Source organism: Anoplophora glabripennis, unplaced genomic scaffold (assembly GCF_000390285.2).
Source record: "Anoplophora glabripennis isolate ALB-LARVAE unplaced genomic scaffold, Agla_2.0 scaffold528, whole genome shotgun sequence".
NCBI lineage: Eukaryota > Metazoa > Arthropoda > Insecta > Coleoptera > Cerambycidae > Anoplophora > Anoplophora glabripennis.
Window position 1 is genome coordinate 275,366 of NW_019417098.1, and position 19,476 is coordinate 294,841.

The 19,476-nt window shown below is 32.6% G+C and overlaps 1 protein-coding gene across 1 annotated transcript in view; it reads right to left on the reverse strand.

The window, feature by feature from the left end:
- LOC108913441 (neurogenic locus Notch protein) overlaps nt 1–8,794 on the reverse strand; it is a 227,168-nt gene extending 218,374 nt beyond the window's left edge. Inside the window, exon 1 of the mRNA XM_018718993.1 lies at nt 8,531–8,794. Within this exon, the coding sequence (XP_018574509.1) occupies nt 8,531–8,621 (91 nt within the window). The 5' untranslated portion in view covers nt 8,622–8,794. The remainder of the gene's footprint in view (nt 1–8,530) is intronic.
- Between the last annotated feature and the right edge of the window lie 10,682 nt (nt 8,795–19,476).

Here is a 19,476-nt window from a genome sequence, read left to right on the forward strand (position 1 = left end):
AATCTTCTCTTCAGTAGCTTTTTTCCTGCTTTTGCTATTTTCTGTTCTAATTCTCAAGCACTCATACTTTCTTTTGGTTACAAATTTTCCTTTCTACCGACTTTGTTCTTCATCCGACATTTTATAGGTTAAAACAATCAGCTGTTGGAGCGATCACATAGCATAATGTATACCTATATACATGACAATAATATAATAATAATAATAATAATATCTCTACTCCTCATTCTAACTACGAGAGTTAGCCCAGAAGTCGGAGACTTGTGCGGGAGAGGAGGCGGCATATTATTATTACGCAGGCCGCATTTGCGTCCAAGAACGACTTATGTTGGTAGGCCCTAATCACCATTCAGTGCAGGAATGAGGGAAACCTGGAAAACCTCATTAATTAGGGGGGTGGTCAAATGCCAACCGGTGTCAATCTCTCACATTGACCCAAGCCAACATTCTTCCACCCTACCATACCTGCACAGAGGGTGCCAATCCTCCGTACAAGCATAGCTAATCTACGGTCTACCGGCTGCGGGATTCGAAACCCGGGCAAATCAACACATCGATTTAAGTACTGACGCCTTAAACCGTGCGGCTATCGACTGCCAACTTACAAATAATAAACTCGGCATAATCGTGCGCTGTTCTCAAGTTTCTGTTGCAACTTTTGGCATTTATTTATGCATATTGGGTAAAAATTAATAATTGAGAACTGGAAACATATAATTTTAAGTATTTTTATTCAATATCTACACGCAAGTATCTCAATATACTTACATACTTTCTAGTCATAAAGAATATTTTTCTTTGCATTGACAACAATGATTTTATAACACTCAAACAGTTACACTTATTATTGTAATAATAAGTATGTTATTGTTATAGAGACATATGTAAAATTACATTTTATAATGTCTAGAGTTGAATATAACAATGTCTTTAATAAAAAAACTCAGGAAACTGTTGTTATAATATGCAAATTAAAAGCTATATTCTGTATATTCGTATATAAATTTAGTAGTAAAATCCGAGGTAAAATTAAGGCCTCCCATAAACGATATAGATAGCCATTTCCGTGAAAACTTAAAATATTATAAAATTATACAGGGTATTTCAGAAAAACGTATAAATCCTAGGATTAATATATTTTTGTTTATGAAAACTACAGATCTAATGTCTTTTGTTTTCAACATACGGGACGATAAAGTTGATTCAATTAAAATGAATTTGTCAATTTCTCCAAAAGACTTTGCAACTATTTTAACACGCGATGTAATTTAATATGTAAAAAACACGTCTAGCTGAATCAGAAATAAAGACAAACATTGGAGGAATAATCTATTTTTTATTGTGACCCTCGTTGTGACCTAAAACGTTCCTGGTTTGCGGCCCTGTATAGCTGTTCTCAAATCAGACAATTTTTCAGTACTTGTGCCTTCCTAATTTAATACAATAAATTGATTGGTTTTGGAGATACTGACTGACAAAGTTCCTCATAAAATTCGTCTGCAATTTGAAAACAAAAGACGATAGAGGCACACGAGGAAAATTTCCGAGAAAATTTCTTATTTTCCAATAGGTATTAAGTACCCCTAGAAGCTATGATACGTTTTTCTGAAACACCCTGTATTCATACAACTATAATTTTTTAATATGAATAAAAAATAAATAAGTAGGTATATCGTTACAGCTTTATTTATGTTGAGTAAAATTACAGAAAAATATTGAAAATATTTGTAAAATTCAATTTTTTTATATTTTGTAGTTTTTTGGAAAAAAATTACTATTATTTTATTATTGTATTTTCGGCATAAAGGCTTTTTGAATCTTGTTCTCAACACTCTATATACAGCTAAAGCCACAGCCGTAGTTGTAGGAGGCTGTGCTAAAGCTAAGAAGTAACGTTACTTCCTAGACCTGTGTCCGTACCAATTGTCAAGTAGGTACAAAAAACCCATAACGAGCTCTAGGTGGTACTCATGTTGCATTTGAGACGCTGTCAAGAAAGTATATTCAGAGATTTATTATCCCAGTTAATCCAATTTTCGCCGGCAAATCTAGTATGCAAGGAGGTCTTCGATTCTCAAGCTTTCTCTAGTCCACGCACAAGCGAGCATCAAGTTCAATCGATTTTTACACTCCTGTACCGGCACACATCGATTAAACGGTCAAATGCAAACCAAAACGGTCGTTAGACAGATAATTTCTCTTTGTGCATCGATATGTATGTGTCTAAATTAGATCGATGAATGCGAGAAACAGATAATCAACGAAATAGCGACCTGAGCATAACAAACTTATTTTCAAGGAAAAGGCGAAAGAAAACATTTTTAGTCTAGAAGAAACTATTTACCTAAGTAAGTCGATGGGACAAAGTACAATTTCTCATATAAATACGTATAAAAAGAGATGATCGGCGCAATTAACAAAATTTCGTAACTCGGTCCTGTATTGCTTCAGGCGATTCTTTATTAAATAAAATCATTAATCATTTCACAATCGATCTACCCTTGGAAATACGCTGGTAATTGTTTTATGCAGTAACTATTGGACTAAGATGAAAGAGTAATTGGACAGGTCTCACAGGCCTCCAACAAACTGAACACGAAGTTATTAGACCATTAATGATCGAGATTTTCTCGAAAAATCTTCATTAATCATAAGATCGTTGTTTCAGATTTGATAGACAATTAGCATTGTAAGTATGAGATATTTTACATGAATTGCAATTATATGTAATATACGTAATTTTCAAGTTAAAACAACAAGAAACTTTATAAAAATTTATTTTATTGTAATTTGTCACATTTTATGTAAATTGTAAAGGTTTACATTCATTAAAAAATCAGAGAAACACATTATAACTTCTATATTTCAATCTCTCACTCTAAAATCGTTTGTAGTAGCGTGCATTTCGTTTGCAGTTTCTTGAAAATTGAGTCCTCAGTATATTCGAATCTGTCGACATAAAATCGTTTAAAATTATATTTCCGCTTACTTTGTTTGTACGGAGTGTCCCAAAATACACGCAATACTTATGTGCGATAAAGTTGCCTACGAAAAAAAAGACAGAGTGCCAGCTGACATTTTCATACAAAATATAGTCGAAATATCTTCAGCGATGAGGCGTATTTTCATCTTAATGGCTTTGTTAATCGACAAAATTCTCGCATGATTCTTCGAAAATGTAGCCGGTCAGGCAATAACAATCAATAGTGCTGGCTATCGCGAATAATAATCCAATTTTTTGTGTCTAAATCGCAAGATATGGATGTAGACGACATGCGACATGCCATACAGCCCGAGAAACAATTAAATTACTGTATAAGTTATTTCCTGGTCGTGTTATTTCCCGTTTTGGTGATCAAAATTGGCCACCCAGATCATGCGATTTAACGTTGTTGGATTTCGACAATAGGGTCAGTATGTCCCAGCAAAGCCGTGAAGGTCATTTACCCGATATGCTATTCCATAACCCTATACTGTATACTTACTTGAATATGAATCAATAGGTAAGAAATTTACAATTTTTAATTAAAAAGCTGTGTTTTCTATTAAAATTACATCTTGTATGAATTTTGGGACACTGTTTAGTTCCTCGAAATCTAACGTAGAGTATGTATCTTGAATTGTTTACATTAGGGATGATTTCGTTTGATGTTCCTTCAAAACTAACGCAACTATATAACAATAACTTTTTTGAGGTTACTACAACCACAACTTTTAAGAATCGTAATTTATAAATGTGGGGGTGCTAAGTTCACATTTACCTTTACCTACTTGACAATCAGTCACAAAAAATTTTAAAATTAATTAAATAAACCCTTGTACAAGTTTTTCCGAAGTCAATTGAAGAACCTATATCTTCAAGGTGTGTACCAGGCTCGGTCGCTAAGCAGCAAGTCGGCATTGAAATATTTGAAAAACTTGTTCCCACATTTATTTAGCCATACCCATATACAGATCTGGTCGAACGAAAAGTGCAGGTGGTAGAAATGTATACGCTCAGTTGAAGAAGGACCATGCGGGCAAAGAGCAATGCGCACTGTTTCTCTGGTCCATTGCGTCATAAAATTCAGTTGTCGACTAGTCGCCTAGCAGTGCAGTGCGGCAATGCGGAATTTGGTGTGATTCAGATAATTTTAATTTATTCTATAATCATTCATATTACAATTGCGAAAGGGAAAAATAAGAGGGATATTTGGTTTACTAATATTATTACAACATGGCATTTTGGAGACCTTTTGAAACGGAACAAAACGAAATTGACTACCAATATAATAAAATTGTTTGAGGACATAAATAATTAAAATATGTTGTTGGTCAAATGAACATAATAATAGAAATTTTCTACACATTATATACAAATTATTATAATTTTCTACCTTCTACCGAGCCTTCTACCTAGCAGAAAACTTTTTTAGGGACGCCCATGAAACTCATTAAATTTGATTGCTCGGTTTTTTTATGCATGTTCAACTGACTTCGGAATAACTATACCTACAGAAGCACTCTTTATCTAGTAAAAAAACTGAAAAAAAAAATAGACAAAATTCACAACACACTATATATACTTAAGTTATTGTTTTTCATATTCAGAATTAGAATGACGTTTTGTTTTTAACTAGATTTTACCATTTCTTCTTCATTTAATAACTTATGGAACTAAGTTCACAAAATAAACATGTTGCAAAAAAATAAACATTTTAAAAATCATGGGAAGTTTTTCTTGATTTGCAAGCTTCACAGTTTCTGATAAGTCTAAAACAACCTCATATCTTTAATATATATTAACGTATTATATTTTTAGATTTTACAATTACTTATGTGTAATATCCATATATCTATGCAGTTTTACATTGTCCTCAAAATATAAAATTTACAGAAATCCATCAATTTATTGCAATTTTACCATATATTTTATATAAACTGGAAATTTTGTAGAAAATACATAAATAAACATACAACTGACACTAATAATAAATGTATTTGTTTGCTACATATAGGTACTTAACAGTGATCTTACAATTCACATAACTATTTTTACAGGTTAATCTATACGAAAAAAAAATAGTCTCGAAATTAGTTTTGAGAGTTCTCTAAACTTTTCTTTCTATCTTAAATTTTACCCACCAAACTCCTAAATAGATAAATGTAAAATTTCCAGAAATACATCATTTTACCACAATATTTCATGAACATTGAAAATTATTTTTAATGTTTCTTAAAATGGTCCAAGGAAATTTGCACAAATGTATCTATTACTGTATAAATGCAACATGTACGTTTTTTTTTTTTAAAGTTCGTCGACAAAAACTTATCCAAAGTGAAACGAAGACTACCAGCACCGTCGCGGCCGCTTCTCGTCTTCGGACTCGAACAAATTAAGCGAAATCAAGTAATTAAAGAACAAGCTCGCAGAGATGATGTGCACTGCTAACTGTAACGAATACAACAGGTTATGTTTCCGCGCTGTAGTGTGTGAAACGCGCTGGAATCAACTGAAAGACCTTAATGATCGGTGAGAACGCATATTTAATTAATTCGTTTCTCGTTGCCTGCCCAACTTTGTGACATAATATCTTCTGCGGTATATAGTGAAGTGAAAATTGGGACGGCGTTTTTATATTATATCTGCACGTATGTGCACTTGCTGTGCCTCTCAAAACATTTAGATCCTCCTGATAGTCGCTGCCCAAAAAAAAAAAAATTTATTTCCATTCGCAACTAATTCTTCCGTAAAACAAACATTCCCTTATATAGTTTTTATACCACCACTCCGCTATTTTTCCGAATATGCAATTAAATGCAAAGAGAAGCATCAATTGCGCATACAAAATACCGAAATTAGTAAAACTTTAAGATATTGTTACAGTTTAAGGAATTGTAGGTTGGATTATGTTAGTAAGAATTTAAAATATGGTACCTTCTTGCAAGATAAATTGCAAACTGTAAAACAATTAAGTATTCTGCGAATAACAATTACTGAAAGCTTTCTTGCCGACAATTATAGTTATGAGAAAACACAAACTCTCAACAAGAACAAACTCATTTGGTGGTAATCTAAATTTGACTGGGGATAAATTAATAAATTATATTGTACTTAGGTATTTTTTACAAAATATTTAATTTTCAAGAAATCTTACAAAAGAATTACAAGAAATAATTAAGCTATCAAACATTATTAATGGAAATAACTAATAAAACAAGAGTTTGTAAGGAAGCTGCTGAAATCTTAGTCAAAAACAGTTGGATAACTGTACGAGGATTCTCAAATTGAAATTTCCGACTTATATTTGTAAAAAATGAATTCAAACGAAATCTCAAAATTAAATATAATATAAATTCAACTGTCAAGCTTCCTTAGCCAAAATTAACAAAAAAAGGTCACTTTTTCATCCGTAGCTATAAAAATTCGATTCTAAGCTACATATATTTTAATTACTCGGTATTTATCCTGTATTTTCTGTGCTTAACAATATCCCAATCATGTCTTTCATGCAATGAATTAAAAAACTACAGTATTTTAATTTTAACTGACACTGAAATAGTTACTTTGCTTTGAACGAAGAACAAAATCTATCTGATGCTGCAATAGGTCTTCTCTGGTTACAAATTGATCGTTTATTTATTATACATCGCATTTAAAAAATGCCAAACAGTATGTTTTCTACATATGGCGTAGCCAAGCCTACAAAAGAATGCTGATGAAGCCTTTTCTGGATAACGAATAACGTACTTACGTACGTGAGGCTGTTGTTAAGTTGCTGCGGACTAAAAGGCTTTGTCTAACACGTCCATATTATTAACTACGATCTAGTAAAAACATCTAGTAACACAGTCATTTTTTGCAACTGAAATTTATATCGTTCATCAAATATTCAGTGTTTGTTTAAAATAAGAAATTAGAAAGATATGTGGTAAAACGACTTTAAAAGTTTTGATACCTTTGGAAAATTTGATGGGTAAATAGTAGGTAACGTGAATTATAGTGCTAAAAGTCAACCCATTCAAGTCTCTTGGTGACTGTTATGTCCTCTTACACTTAAAATATGTTAATGTCAACATGCAAATGAGAGTTTGAAAATAATCTTAAACGAAACACTGGAATTACCAAATAACTAAATATATTTGCATAAACTTCGACCATTCACGCTTGTACTAAGTTGTAATAACAGCAAACTAGGTATTATAATTTTTTTAGAATCATATGTGCTTCTGGTATACTCTCAACAGAGCCTTCATATATAAGCAAGTCATTATTAGACCAGTTTGTATTCTTGTTGCTACTAATTGAATTTGTTTGTTACATGCTCAACAGTGATCTTATAATTCGTGTAATTAAATTTACAGGGTAGTCTGTGCGAAAAACTTTAGTCGAAGACTTATGTAAAACTCTATTTCCATCTTTAATATGATCTGAATTTGGTATAATCTCAGCTTTGCTGCTATCTGTGTTGCAATATTTGTATGCAAAGGGAAACATGTGTAAGCTGTATATTTATTTATCGGATTTAAATGAAAAAAGCATTAGTAAACAGTAATATCGAGTGCCAAATAAGATAAGAAATCGAAGAGCCGCAGCTGCCGCACAAACGGTACATCTGTCAAACATGTTGCTATAAAATAACGAATGCGAATACGTAGAATATTAATAGAATTTAGCTTTAATATAAAGCCAACGGCTGCTTCAAAAATTTTAAAGAACATATTTACGGAAATTGCGTGGTAGGTATTTCATTTTGTACAATGGACATCTAAATTTTGTTGCAAGACTTCATACACTTAATAATAGTACAAGTGTTTACCAAAAATTCGCAATTTAAACAATGTTTCAGTAATACACATTAAAATTAGGGGGCAAGATACAAATACGCAAGTATTTACCTACCTAGTTCTCGCAAATTATATTACACTACATAAATTAATTATACTTTGAAAATATAAACAACCTTCCAAAGCATTAAAACATCATAAAAAGGTAGGAAATTGCACTGCCTACAGAGTCTCAATGCAGATTTTCGAAACATTACAAGCAATGTTTTTAGAATGCTTAATATTGTTATGCCTAGACTAGAAAGGTAGGTACACGAACGAAAAGAGGGTACCAATACGAAACCAACCCCTAAGGTAAGGGGCGAAACAGCAACTGGTACTCTACCTATAACTGTTACAACAGTCTTTTTTCTTTTACACAGTACCTAATACAAATATCCACTATAATGATTATACAGAATGAAATAGGTACCTACATGAATACGTTAGATGAAACACACACTGCTGAAAAGAAATAACTCAATTATGATGGTGACTCGACTCAGTCATGCAAAACAAAACAGTTAACATAATGCGTTTTGCAGTTTTTTACATTTTTATGAATAAACTCACATTTGCTTTGATCTCATGTTATTCTTTTACTTATATTACTGTTTACTTAAGTATATGATTTTTCGCGTTGCCTAAGATTGTTATTATCTACACTTCATTAGGTATTTGGTGAATGAAATCTTAAGAGAATAGCTGGCGAACGGGCACCCACCTGTTGCTGTCGTTACTAAGGATAAGAGTACTGTCGTGGAGGCTATAATCCAAAAATAATATTCCTTAGTATTATTGTTAGTAATCCACATTTTAGTTTAACTACCCTCATGGGGCACGGAAAACCACTTTTAATGCACCAATCACTCAAACAACCGATCGCACGCACTATGTATAACACATCTTCGGTTTGTGTATTAAGTCTTTTTGTTTATTCAATGAAAACACACTTTTAAACGCATAGTCCACGCACATACATACACAACCGCTCGTGGCCAGCTCGCATCTGAGGGGGGCTTTGTTGAAGACGCGTAAAGATGGCGTCATATGGTTGTTGTATTCCTACGCGTACGCTCTCCGAAGTGATAGCGTTTTTATCACTGAAAACACCCCGGATTTTATCTCTAAACCGGCCACGAACGATTATAACATTACCAGTTATCGATATTTCCTTATATTCCGCGTCTAATTTCACAGATCTGCAAGAAACGTGCCGTGAGAAAATACTGCGAACTACTTTTCCCTGCAACTTGTCGGAATGTCTTCACTGTCTACCGGTGTTCGCACAGTGGCCAATCAAACGCCTTGCCCCACTTCATGGCCTATGTGATTTGAATTTGGGTTCTATTTGGAGAATACCGAGTGTAAAGAATTTACAGGATTTTTTTTTCATTGTTGTTCCTGTCATATATTTAATTAGGATTTGATTTAAAGATTTGTTTTAATAAATGTAATTATCCGCTGGAGCTATTGAACCAATATGATCATGAGTGAAAAAATGAGAGATATCAACGAGCAATAAAGCTAGCAACTGACACATACCCAACAAAAAGTGTGGTTACGCCGAAAAATCTTGATTTTTTTATTAAAGACATATACCAAACATATAAAACCTCTATGTTTCTATGTTTATAATAAATTTAGCCTTTTTTAATAATACACTTTTAAAGTATTTGATTAGAATTGAGGATTATAGCCAGGAAAAAAAATGGTAGTTTTTTTTATTTTATTATTTTAATATTGTATTTAAAAAGGTATATACAGGGAGAATAATTTTAAGATTTTTTTTAACTACGCTTTGCATTAAACATTAAACTCTGTCCATCCCCAGAGTCGAGAAGGATTTAGATTTATATGTATATACTGAGGGTGACTGGTTTACTGATTTTTGAAAGGGCTGAGACGAACAAAGAACGCGTTTCCAACGTTGTGCCAAAAATATTGAAAGGGCGATGTAAATAAACAAAATTTTTATTCGATAGGGGACGTCTAGGAATCAAACAATGCCTGTTGACAAGAGTGAGCACGCGTTCAATCATGTTCTAATATTACATGCTAATGCTTTAATCAAAAGTGTAGCATAAAATTGTCCACGAAATTCAATAAAAATATTTGATTTGCCTATAAAAGTTATGTACAGGAAATGTAAAAAAGGTTGCTCCACATTTTTAATGGCCTGCAATTTTCACTGTTTTTCAAATAGAAAAAGGTCGAAACGTTGATCTTTATCTCAGTGTAGTTAAAATCAAGTAAAAAAATTATTTGTATCCCTCCACAACTACTGTAAATAAAACAGTGACTTTCATTTTCTTAAAGTGCATATTTCTCAGTACAACCACAGTATTTTTAAATTAATTTTTGCACGTGCTTGTAATTGAAAATAAATCTTTGTAAGTTGAAATAAATACTAACCTACTAGTACACCTGATCCGGTAAAAGGTGTTTATTGGAATAAAATAAGGACTTACCCATAAAGTCCTTCAATGGAAGGAATTACGTTGACGTGAAATATTATATGCACCTGTATACCGATTCCTTTTACAGGGTTTCGCAAAAAAACTTCTCTATTTTAAAACACTTGAAACATATCTATTAATTATTTTTAAGGTTTATTCAGTGGCGGCTGGTGATAGTAAAAAAAATTAATTTAAAATTTAGTTTACAAGGTACATAATTAAATATATAATAATACCTATAGGTATTACCTCCGTAAAAAAGAAAATGTTTTTATAATGTGAATGCAAAATAACTTCATTTCCAAAACTCTGGATACGCGTGGGCTCCTCGTAGCTCGTCTCTACATCTGTAAAGTGTTTACAGCGGTGGTCATGGTTACCAACCATCACGCAGCAGTGAAAGACTGAGTGTTAGTAGCGCATATTTACAGAGTAGATTGGGCTCTGTTTAGTCGGACCGTAACCAAATAATAACTATTCACCGCTTTTTTTCTTAATAAATACAATTTTTTCAGGTACGGTCTAAAATTTTGTTACTTTTGTTTCTTTGTGGTTTTTTGTTTGTAGCATCTGCAAACATTAATCATGTGGGAAATACCAAACTTTAAGGTGATTGAAAAGTTTATTTCAGACAAAAGCAGGAGGAAATGGATTTTCACTATAAAAAATAGTACCTACATTTTCCCTAGATTTCAATAGTGGGTACTTAAAATAAAACTGCCCAATTATATTTGTTTTTTTTTCAATACTTTGTACCTAAATTTTTCCGCCCTCCCTGGTTGGAAATCAAAAACCGTCACTGAGTTTCTTTATATACAGGGTGTCCCATTTATGTTTCAAAAAACTCACTTTCACTTGTGTGCAAGTTCCTCATAGGAAAATAATAGGGGTAGTTCATATAAAAAATTTTTCTTAGACGCCCTGTTTTCGAGATACAGTGTGTTGAAATTGTTACTTTCCAAATGCTTTTCCTTAATTCACAGGCCGACAAAATTAAAAAAAAAATCCAGAGATCAGACACTACGCTTCCGAATGCATTTGGCGCGCTGAATCCGAATCTGGCCTCAGAATTGATCCGTCACCCTAGGTTTCCGAGATATTCTAACCTAAAAGTGCAAAAAACACGTACTTTTGCTATATTCAAGGTTATGTAACTTGGCGAAAAAAATTTTTTTCTCAAAACTGAAAACATCATTGGAAACGACTATCTTTCCCCTTCAAAACGCATTTTTTTATTTGGAAAAAGCTCTATTTTTCGCGGAGATATCGTCAATTTAAGATGACCAGTATGGCTATATTATTACATCATGGCTAACCCCATAACACTGAGCGCTGCTAGCCCTAATTGTTAGGAACGTTAACCCCAAGCCCTATAACCCCACAACACTAAGCGGAGCGAGCCCTCATCGTCAGGAAGGTTAACTTCAAGCCCTATAACCCAATAACACTAAGCGCTGCGAGCCCTAATCGTCAGGAAGGTTAACCCCAAGCCCTATATGTCTGGAAGGTTAATCCCAAGCCCTATAACCCCACAACACTAAGCGCTGTGAGCCCTAATCGTCAGGAAGGTTAACTTCAAGCCCTATTACCCAATAACACTAAGCGCTGCGAGCCCTCTAAGGCTCGTAGCGCTTAGTGATATTGTGTTATAGCTCGAGCCATGGTAATAAGGTAGCTATACTGATCATCTTTAATCGACGATATCTCCGCGAAAAATAAAGCTTTTTACAAATAAAAAAATGCGTTTTGAAGGGGAAAGATAGTAGTTTCCAATGATATTTTCAGTTTTGAGAAAAAAAATTTTTTCGCCAAGTTACATAACCTTGAAAATAGCAAAAATACGTGTTTTTTGCACTTTTAGGTTAGAATATCTCGGAAACCTAGGGTGATGGATCAATTCTGAGGCCAGATTCGGATTCAGCGCGCCAAATGCCTTCGGAAACGTAGTGTCTGATCTCTGGAATTTTTTTCTTGTTGGCCTGTGTTATCTTTAAAACGGCTAAAGATAAAAATGTCAAAATTTAGGGTAAACAGTAAACATCAACTGTGCGTTAAGAACAATGTGCAAAGGGTTTCTTTCTGAAAAGCAGTGTCGCCGATACAGGTAATTGAAGGGGTGCAATCGAAGAAAAAATACGTTAAAATCAAAATTTATTATATTTCTAAACTGTTCTGTAAACTCTAAAGGATACTAAAAAAAAGGTATACTTGTCGAGATTCGGTAGCCTGTACCATTTTCGAGAAAAATGAAGTTGCATTTTTTTGTTTACATAAAGCGGTACAAGTAGGTACATTAACAAATTATTAAATTGAAAGAGGACCTTACCATTGAATGAGCTGAATACATTTAGCTACAAACAGTATTTGCATTTAAGACTATAATTTTAATTTCTTATGTATCACATGAAACAGTTAAATTGTAGAACATTTTATTAACTAAAAAAAAAATAAAATTTATTTTAAGTTTTTTTTTCAGTTTGTTGTAAACTAACATTTAAAAAAGTAAATCAAAATAAACACATTATGTTAATTAATTAAATAAATGTGCAAACTCGAAATACTACAGTAGATACTGAAATTGTCCCCCATTTCCTTCTATGCATGCAACTTCATTTTTCTCGAAAATGGTACATGCTACCGAATTTCGACAAGGATACCTTTTTTTGTAGTATGCTTTAGAGTTTACAGAACCATTTACAAATGTAATAAATTTTGACTTTTAACATATTTTTTTTTTCGATTGTACCCCTCCAATTACCTGTATCGGCGACACTGCTTTTCAGAAAGAAACCGTTTGCACATTATTTTTAACGCACAATAGATGTTTATTCGTCTACAAATTTTGACATTTTTATCTTTGGCCGATTTAAAGAATTAAGAAAAACCATTTGCAAAGTAACAACTTCAACACACTGTATCTCGAAATCAGGGCGTCTTAGAAAAAAACTACAACTTTTTTTAAACATGAACGGGACACCCTGTGTAACAAAGTCTTTTGGGTAAGTATATACCTATTTCAAAAATGACCAAAATATGTATAGTTATAAAAGCCATCTAATATATAGGTGTTATTTTTTAACATTATATAGCAAAAATATTTTTAAAAAAAATAGTAAATAACCCCTGCGCAACAAAAATCAGTCAACGTGGTTTTTTAAAAAAAAACTTATTTTTGCACATTTTCCAAATTCAAATCCAGACGCTATTTCAAAATACATAATATACCTACGTTACGTTAAAAAGATGAACTAACAAACTTCGAAACAAAAATAATGGGGGTGTCATAACATTTTTTTTATTAAAGTTCGTCGTTATGGAGATAAAGTTGGTGGTGAAGTTGAAAAGAAAAAAAAAATATATTTTTTTCCAAAACGCTTAATTTTTTAAAAACCGTTATACTATTTATACTAGGCTTTGGTAATAATCTGCATTACTTAGTGATTCAAGTATGTTGTGTGTCCAGTGACGGAGGTTTGGGGCGACTTTTTCAGTAGAATGTCTGCGTCCCTGATTATTATGATAACAGTACGCCACTGGAGCTATACATATATTGATGAGAAATTTCATGCGCTAAAAGAGACTCATACGTATTGTACCTCGCACTAAATTTAAAGATAATTGGTTATTTCACATTATGTATATCCAATATCCAATATCGACTTAAATGCCCTGTAAATATATTACAGATTAACTATTTTGTTTCTTAAATTTCTATTTTACATTTTGGCAAAATACTGAAAAAAATAAAAAACCGCTAAGGAAACGCCACAAATAAATACTTTCAGACAGTATCTATAAAGGATAATAAATATTTTTATACATATGTAAAGAAGCGCCCACGGACTTTCTACAGTACGTAGGTTGAATTTATTCGTAAATAACAAAATATAATCATGCTCTCTGATCATCTACGGATTAGGCAACGCGAGCGTGAGCTCAGAATTAAAACCTGAAGATGTCACCGTACGAAAAATTATTCAATATTCAAGATTCTGATTACCTATATAAACCAAAAATGTAGCAACAAAGAAACGTACAGGGTGCTGCAGTTTTCCACAGACAAAACTTTAAGAGTGATTCTATGACTAAAAATAAGAAAGAAACTTCATGTAAACATTGTCCGAAAACGCTTAATATTTTTAGTTATGGTGTATTTGTTTTTGTTTTAAGTGGAAAATATTAGTCCTTAATTCAGTATAAATTTTTAATTTTCTTTCCAATTAGCTTCGGCTGTTATACCATCTTGAGAGAAGAAAAACGACAATCATTGGAAAAGAATAACCGCATAAAATGTAATAAATAACATACTAATTTGTTCAAATATAAAATATCAGTAAATTATAAAACGTTTTAAGTTATTATTAACAGATTGAGGGCAAACAATAAATCGTTTATTATTTGTAAATAATAAATTTAGAAATAATTTTAATCGTACTACATGTACTCGCCAGTTCCCTGGTTAATGAGTTGCAATGCACCAGAACAGACGTTCGAACACCTCCTATAATAACTTCGCACAGGTCCTATAGCAAGCTTCGCCTTAAATTTAGACTTTTTACCTCTGGATTTTACCGATCTTTGGAATCTGCGTAGTTCAGTGTGATGGTTTGTCATTATGTCACCCTGCCCCAGTTCAAATTTCGTATATGGGAAACCTTTTATTTACCAAAATTCGAAACCATGCGTCCCGCGCATCGTCGTCGGTCGCTCTGCCACTAACGGCCTCCGTCGGTGACGTCTGCTGAGGTTTTGGTAATTAGGGGCGGTTGGAAACGTGGAGGGAAATTTTCGAAACTTAGTTGAAAATCTAAATTCCATTCCGCGTCTTCGGCTATACGTAGGGTTGATAAGACAGATGTTCCTGGGCAACGGCAAGTACTTTCAAATTCTCCAATTTGAAGCTAATATCTCATCTCGGATGCAAAAACTTGTTTTCAAAGATCAATGTTTCCCCAATAAGAACCTAGAATTTCCGGAACAATTTTTTAGACTACTTTTTTATATTTATATTATTATAATATATATTTATTTAAATATTTTGCTACTTATGAAGCAAATTCAATAATTAATCAAACAATTAAAATATTTCAAAAAACACTTCTCCATTTCACGCAAAAAGTTGTTAATTTTTCTGTTTATATATTTTTTTCAGAACTGAATGTGAATATGACATTAAACCAATAATTAAATAATTTCGATAGTTCATTTTTTCCCCAAAATTAGAACCATAAATAAGCAATTTCATACGAAATCCTAACCACTTTTAAATAAAAAATTTTCTTTCATGATTTAACGATTTCAATATATATATTAGATAACAACTTATTTTGATTTTAGAAAGGGGTTGAATTTAAAAATAATTTTTGCCAAAACAGAATATCTCGCTTAGTTGAAATAGCTACTCTTAAATAAAAAATTTAATTAAATTTAAATTTATAAATTTAATTTTATTGAATATTGATTATATTAAATTAATTATATAAAAAATAAAGCAAAAATAAATCACATTATTTATTTATTAAATTCATTTTGTAAAGCAACTTAATTATGCCTTAATAAATTAGTTTTTAATCATTATCCTGATTCTGTGTCTTATGAATTGTCATGTTTTGAATCTAGCAGATAACTGACATTTAGTGAGTTCTCAAATGAATGCGCTGAATTTGGAGGGATTATTTAAAAAAATGTATAAAACAAATAAAAAAAATAAAATAAAACTTTACACCCTGTATTTCACGAAAAACGAAGCTTCCCATTAGGAGTTACTGGTAGAATATTGCAACACCCTAATTAAATACTTGCACTCTTAAAATTATTGGAATCCAGTTGGAATTTATTTGGAACCTATAGGAATTTAAATAGAATTTTCACAACTGAAATTTATTGAACGGTTTTACAGAGGATTAAAAGATTTATGACTATATCTATATTTACATTTATACTAATATGTAAAAAAAAAATCAGGATAAAAATGTGAAACATAAATTGCATTTTGTTTATGTCTATGTATATAATTAAGTTAGACGTTCATTCAAGTCAGAATATAAGCTTCTTAATCTCATATCTAGCACATTAGTATCACTGTATTCTTATTGTTTACGAACATTATTTTTTTCCTTAAATACAGGGTGATTCAATCATAATGTCATTTTAAGGGAAGATAGGGAAAAATGAGTAGAATACGAACACGCTATTAAAAAAAATTGAAATGCATATTTTCGCTGAAATAATATTTTCAAATCATTATTTAAAGCCCTTTTCGGACAGCTCCTGACCGCTAACCTACAAAGTTATATCGAGAGTGAATCTTGACCTGCCATATTCGGTCACTAATCTAGCTTTTACTCGTGAACGACAAAAGCAGATCTTTTTATCTGGACACATGAATGAATAAGATATTTTTTACATATTAAGTATGTATTAGCAAGTTGTTAATAACAAATTAATGTATAAGGATTAATATTTGTTTTCGAATGTTAGATTATTTAGCATTTTTAATATTGTCAACGATTCCACTATGTTTTATAATTGAATATGAGTTTTTAGTATTCAATTTGTTGTATGTATACCTTATTGTGTAACAGTACGGCTAAAAAAACACTCATTCATAAGTCCATAGCACTTTGTTAAGTTGCGATTCGCTGCACTTTGATTAGATAAATCAGCTGTTCCGCTTCAACGTTCTAACGCTTTAGGACGCCGAGTTAACGGGAGCTAAGGGGTAATTTACTTACTTTTAAAAAGGTAGAGTAGGTAAATTTTTCTTTTTCGATTTTCTATTAGGCTTTCCGAATACATGGTAATAATTATGTCTGAATCACCCTGTATATTCGAAATATATAGAGTCTCAACTGGACCAAGGAACACGTAAAGGTGGTCCGTGAGGGGGCAGGGAAAAACCAACAGGAACACTTTAAATGTTCCAGCTTATTAGAACGCAAAAAGTTAATCTGAAATGTTTCTGAAGTGCTTCTGAGGTACATTTTTTGTCAATTGGAAAGCTGCTATTGAAACATGAAGTTTGTGTTTCATGAAACTAACAGCGTTTTTAATAATGAAGAGAAACAACTGTTCTGCGAGCAACATGCCCCATGCAGCACTGAATGTCAGCAGCATCACAGACTAGAATACGTCTTTAACATCGGCTTTTTCCTAGTGTAGTGTCTAATCTTTGAAGAAGGAGTTGCGTTAGCCAATTGCTTGCGCGGGAGAGAAAGATGATGCCCAAATCATCTCTTTCTCTCTCTCTGTTACTCTCTGCACAGTCGCTGTAAGCGTGCTCCCTCCATGTACCACATACTCTAAGGTTTTTTCGATGTCGTGATCCAGATTTCGTTTTTTGCCGCGGCTCCCCCTACCCCTCCCTGACTACGCCCATGGACTCTAATGTTATTTAATAAACTATGTTTTCCTGCTTCTTGTTATCAAATCTGAACACTATGAACGAATTATATTATTTAACATTTTCTTAAAGCTGGTACACAAAGTTTAAATCGACTGGCAGTACTGTCTATTAGTGTATAATACCATTGAACATGGGTGTAGCCAGGGAGGGCCGCAGCCACCCCTAATTGTTGCTGCATGCCAGTAAGTAATATGTCACGAAATCAAACTTTGTTTGAAAATCGAAGAACATTAAAATCTGATTTAGGATTTCAATTTTCTCAACTTTTTCTTAATTTAATATAACATATATTACAATTTTAATAATAGCATGCGGCGCCACCTCTACATAAAGAGCTCAATTAACTGACCACTGAAGTATTATTTCAATCAACGATGTGTAGCTGTTACAGTTAGATATCTGCTAAAAAATTCTCCCGCGGTTCAGTGCAGTTTCTGACCAATAGATGACACGACATAAAAATTAGGAACCATTTAATGCAAACTTCATTAATTTACATGTAGGCATATGAGGATTGTACATATAAGAAATACTTACTTACTTACTTATACAATGATATGAGTAACTAAATAAGAGGGTTTATTTCCTTGTATTTTATAGGAAGCGCCACTTTCTCCAGACGCAACTGGCGCCATCTTAGGCCGCTTATGCAAACAAATAACAGCTACAACACAAAACAGAAAAAAGAAACTACAATGACCGTGCTACCCGTCTTTGGTTTGAGAATGTAACTCAAAAACTATGCAATAGATGTCGCTGTCTAATATGCTTTATTACAAGCAATTAGCGGTAAAATGTACCATAATATTCAGAGTGCAGCTTATACATACAGGGCTGGAAAATCCACATGGTCCATCTGCCTTTACATGAGAGCGACAAAGTAAAGAAATCAGACAAGAGACAAGGATGGCTATAGTGAAGACATTTCATAATCTGAATAGTCACCAACCGTTTCGGGTATGTTCCGGGTTAGAAGTGGGAGTGACTATTCAGATTATGAAACGTCTGCAATGTAACCATCCTTGTCTATCGCACGGATTTCTACTTACTTTAACGCTCCACGTAACGGCCGATGTACCATGGGGACTTTCCGAACCTGTATATGGAATAAAATTCTTAATCATTGACTACAAAGTTTTGTAAAAAAACATATGTTCTAATGTAAAAACAAGCAAAGGCAGTAAGAGAATTCAGATGATCGATTCAACAATTATAATTATCTTGCGTTACATTCAATTTTAGTCTAAAACAGAAAACAATTATTATCAAAAGCACTAGCACGGTAACTTACGAGTTAATTAGTCACAATACAGCATAGAAAATATAGTTAAGTACTATATTTTCTATGCAATACAGATACATCGCAAAAGCCCTGTTCGTTAGAAGCTACTCATTGTGGCTCCAAGAGATCTTGGATCATGAAGAGAACGGAGCAGTGACGTCACCAGATCGTTTTAAATCACAAAGTAGAGCAGTCAGATCTTGGAGTAATTTGCCTGTGTTCATTAAGACGACTTGAACATAACCCATCATAAAAATTTTTTTATGATAACATATGCTTTGATTTGATGTAAACGTGTGTGTTTTAAGTTTACTTTATTTAGGGTATTTTAGGAGTTTTTCTTCTGTTTAAGTATACAAAAAGCAAATTTGTTATCCACCATGAATAAAGAAAACTTATTAGATTTATTGGCGTAATTACAGTGCAAGCAGAAAATGGATTGGAAAATGTATCAACATGTTTAGACGAAGATTGGGAATGTCTAATGTGGACAATCAGCTGATTGCTCTAGTTGCTCTACTCCC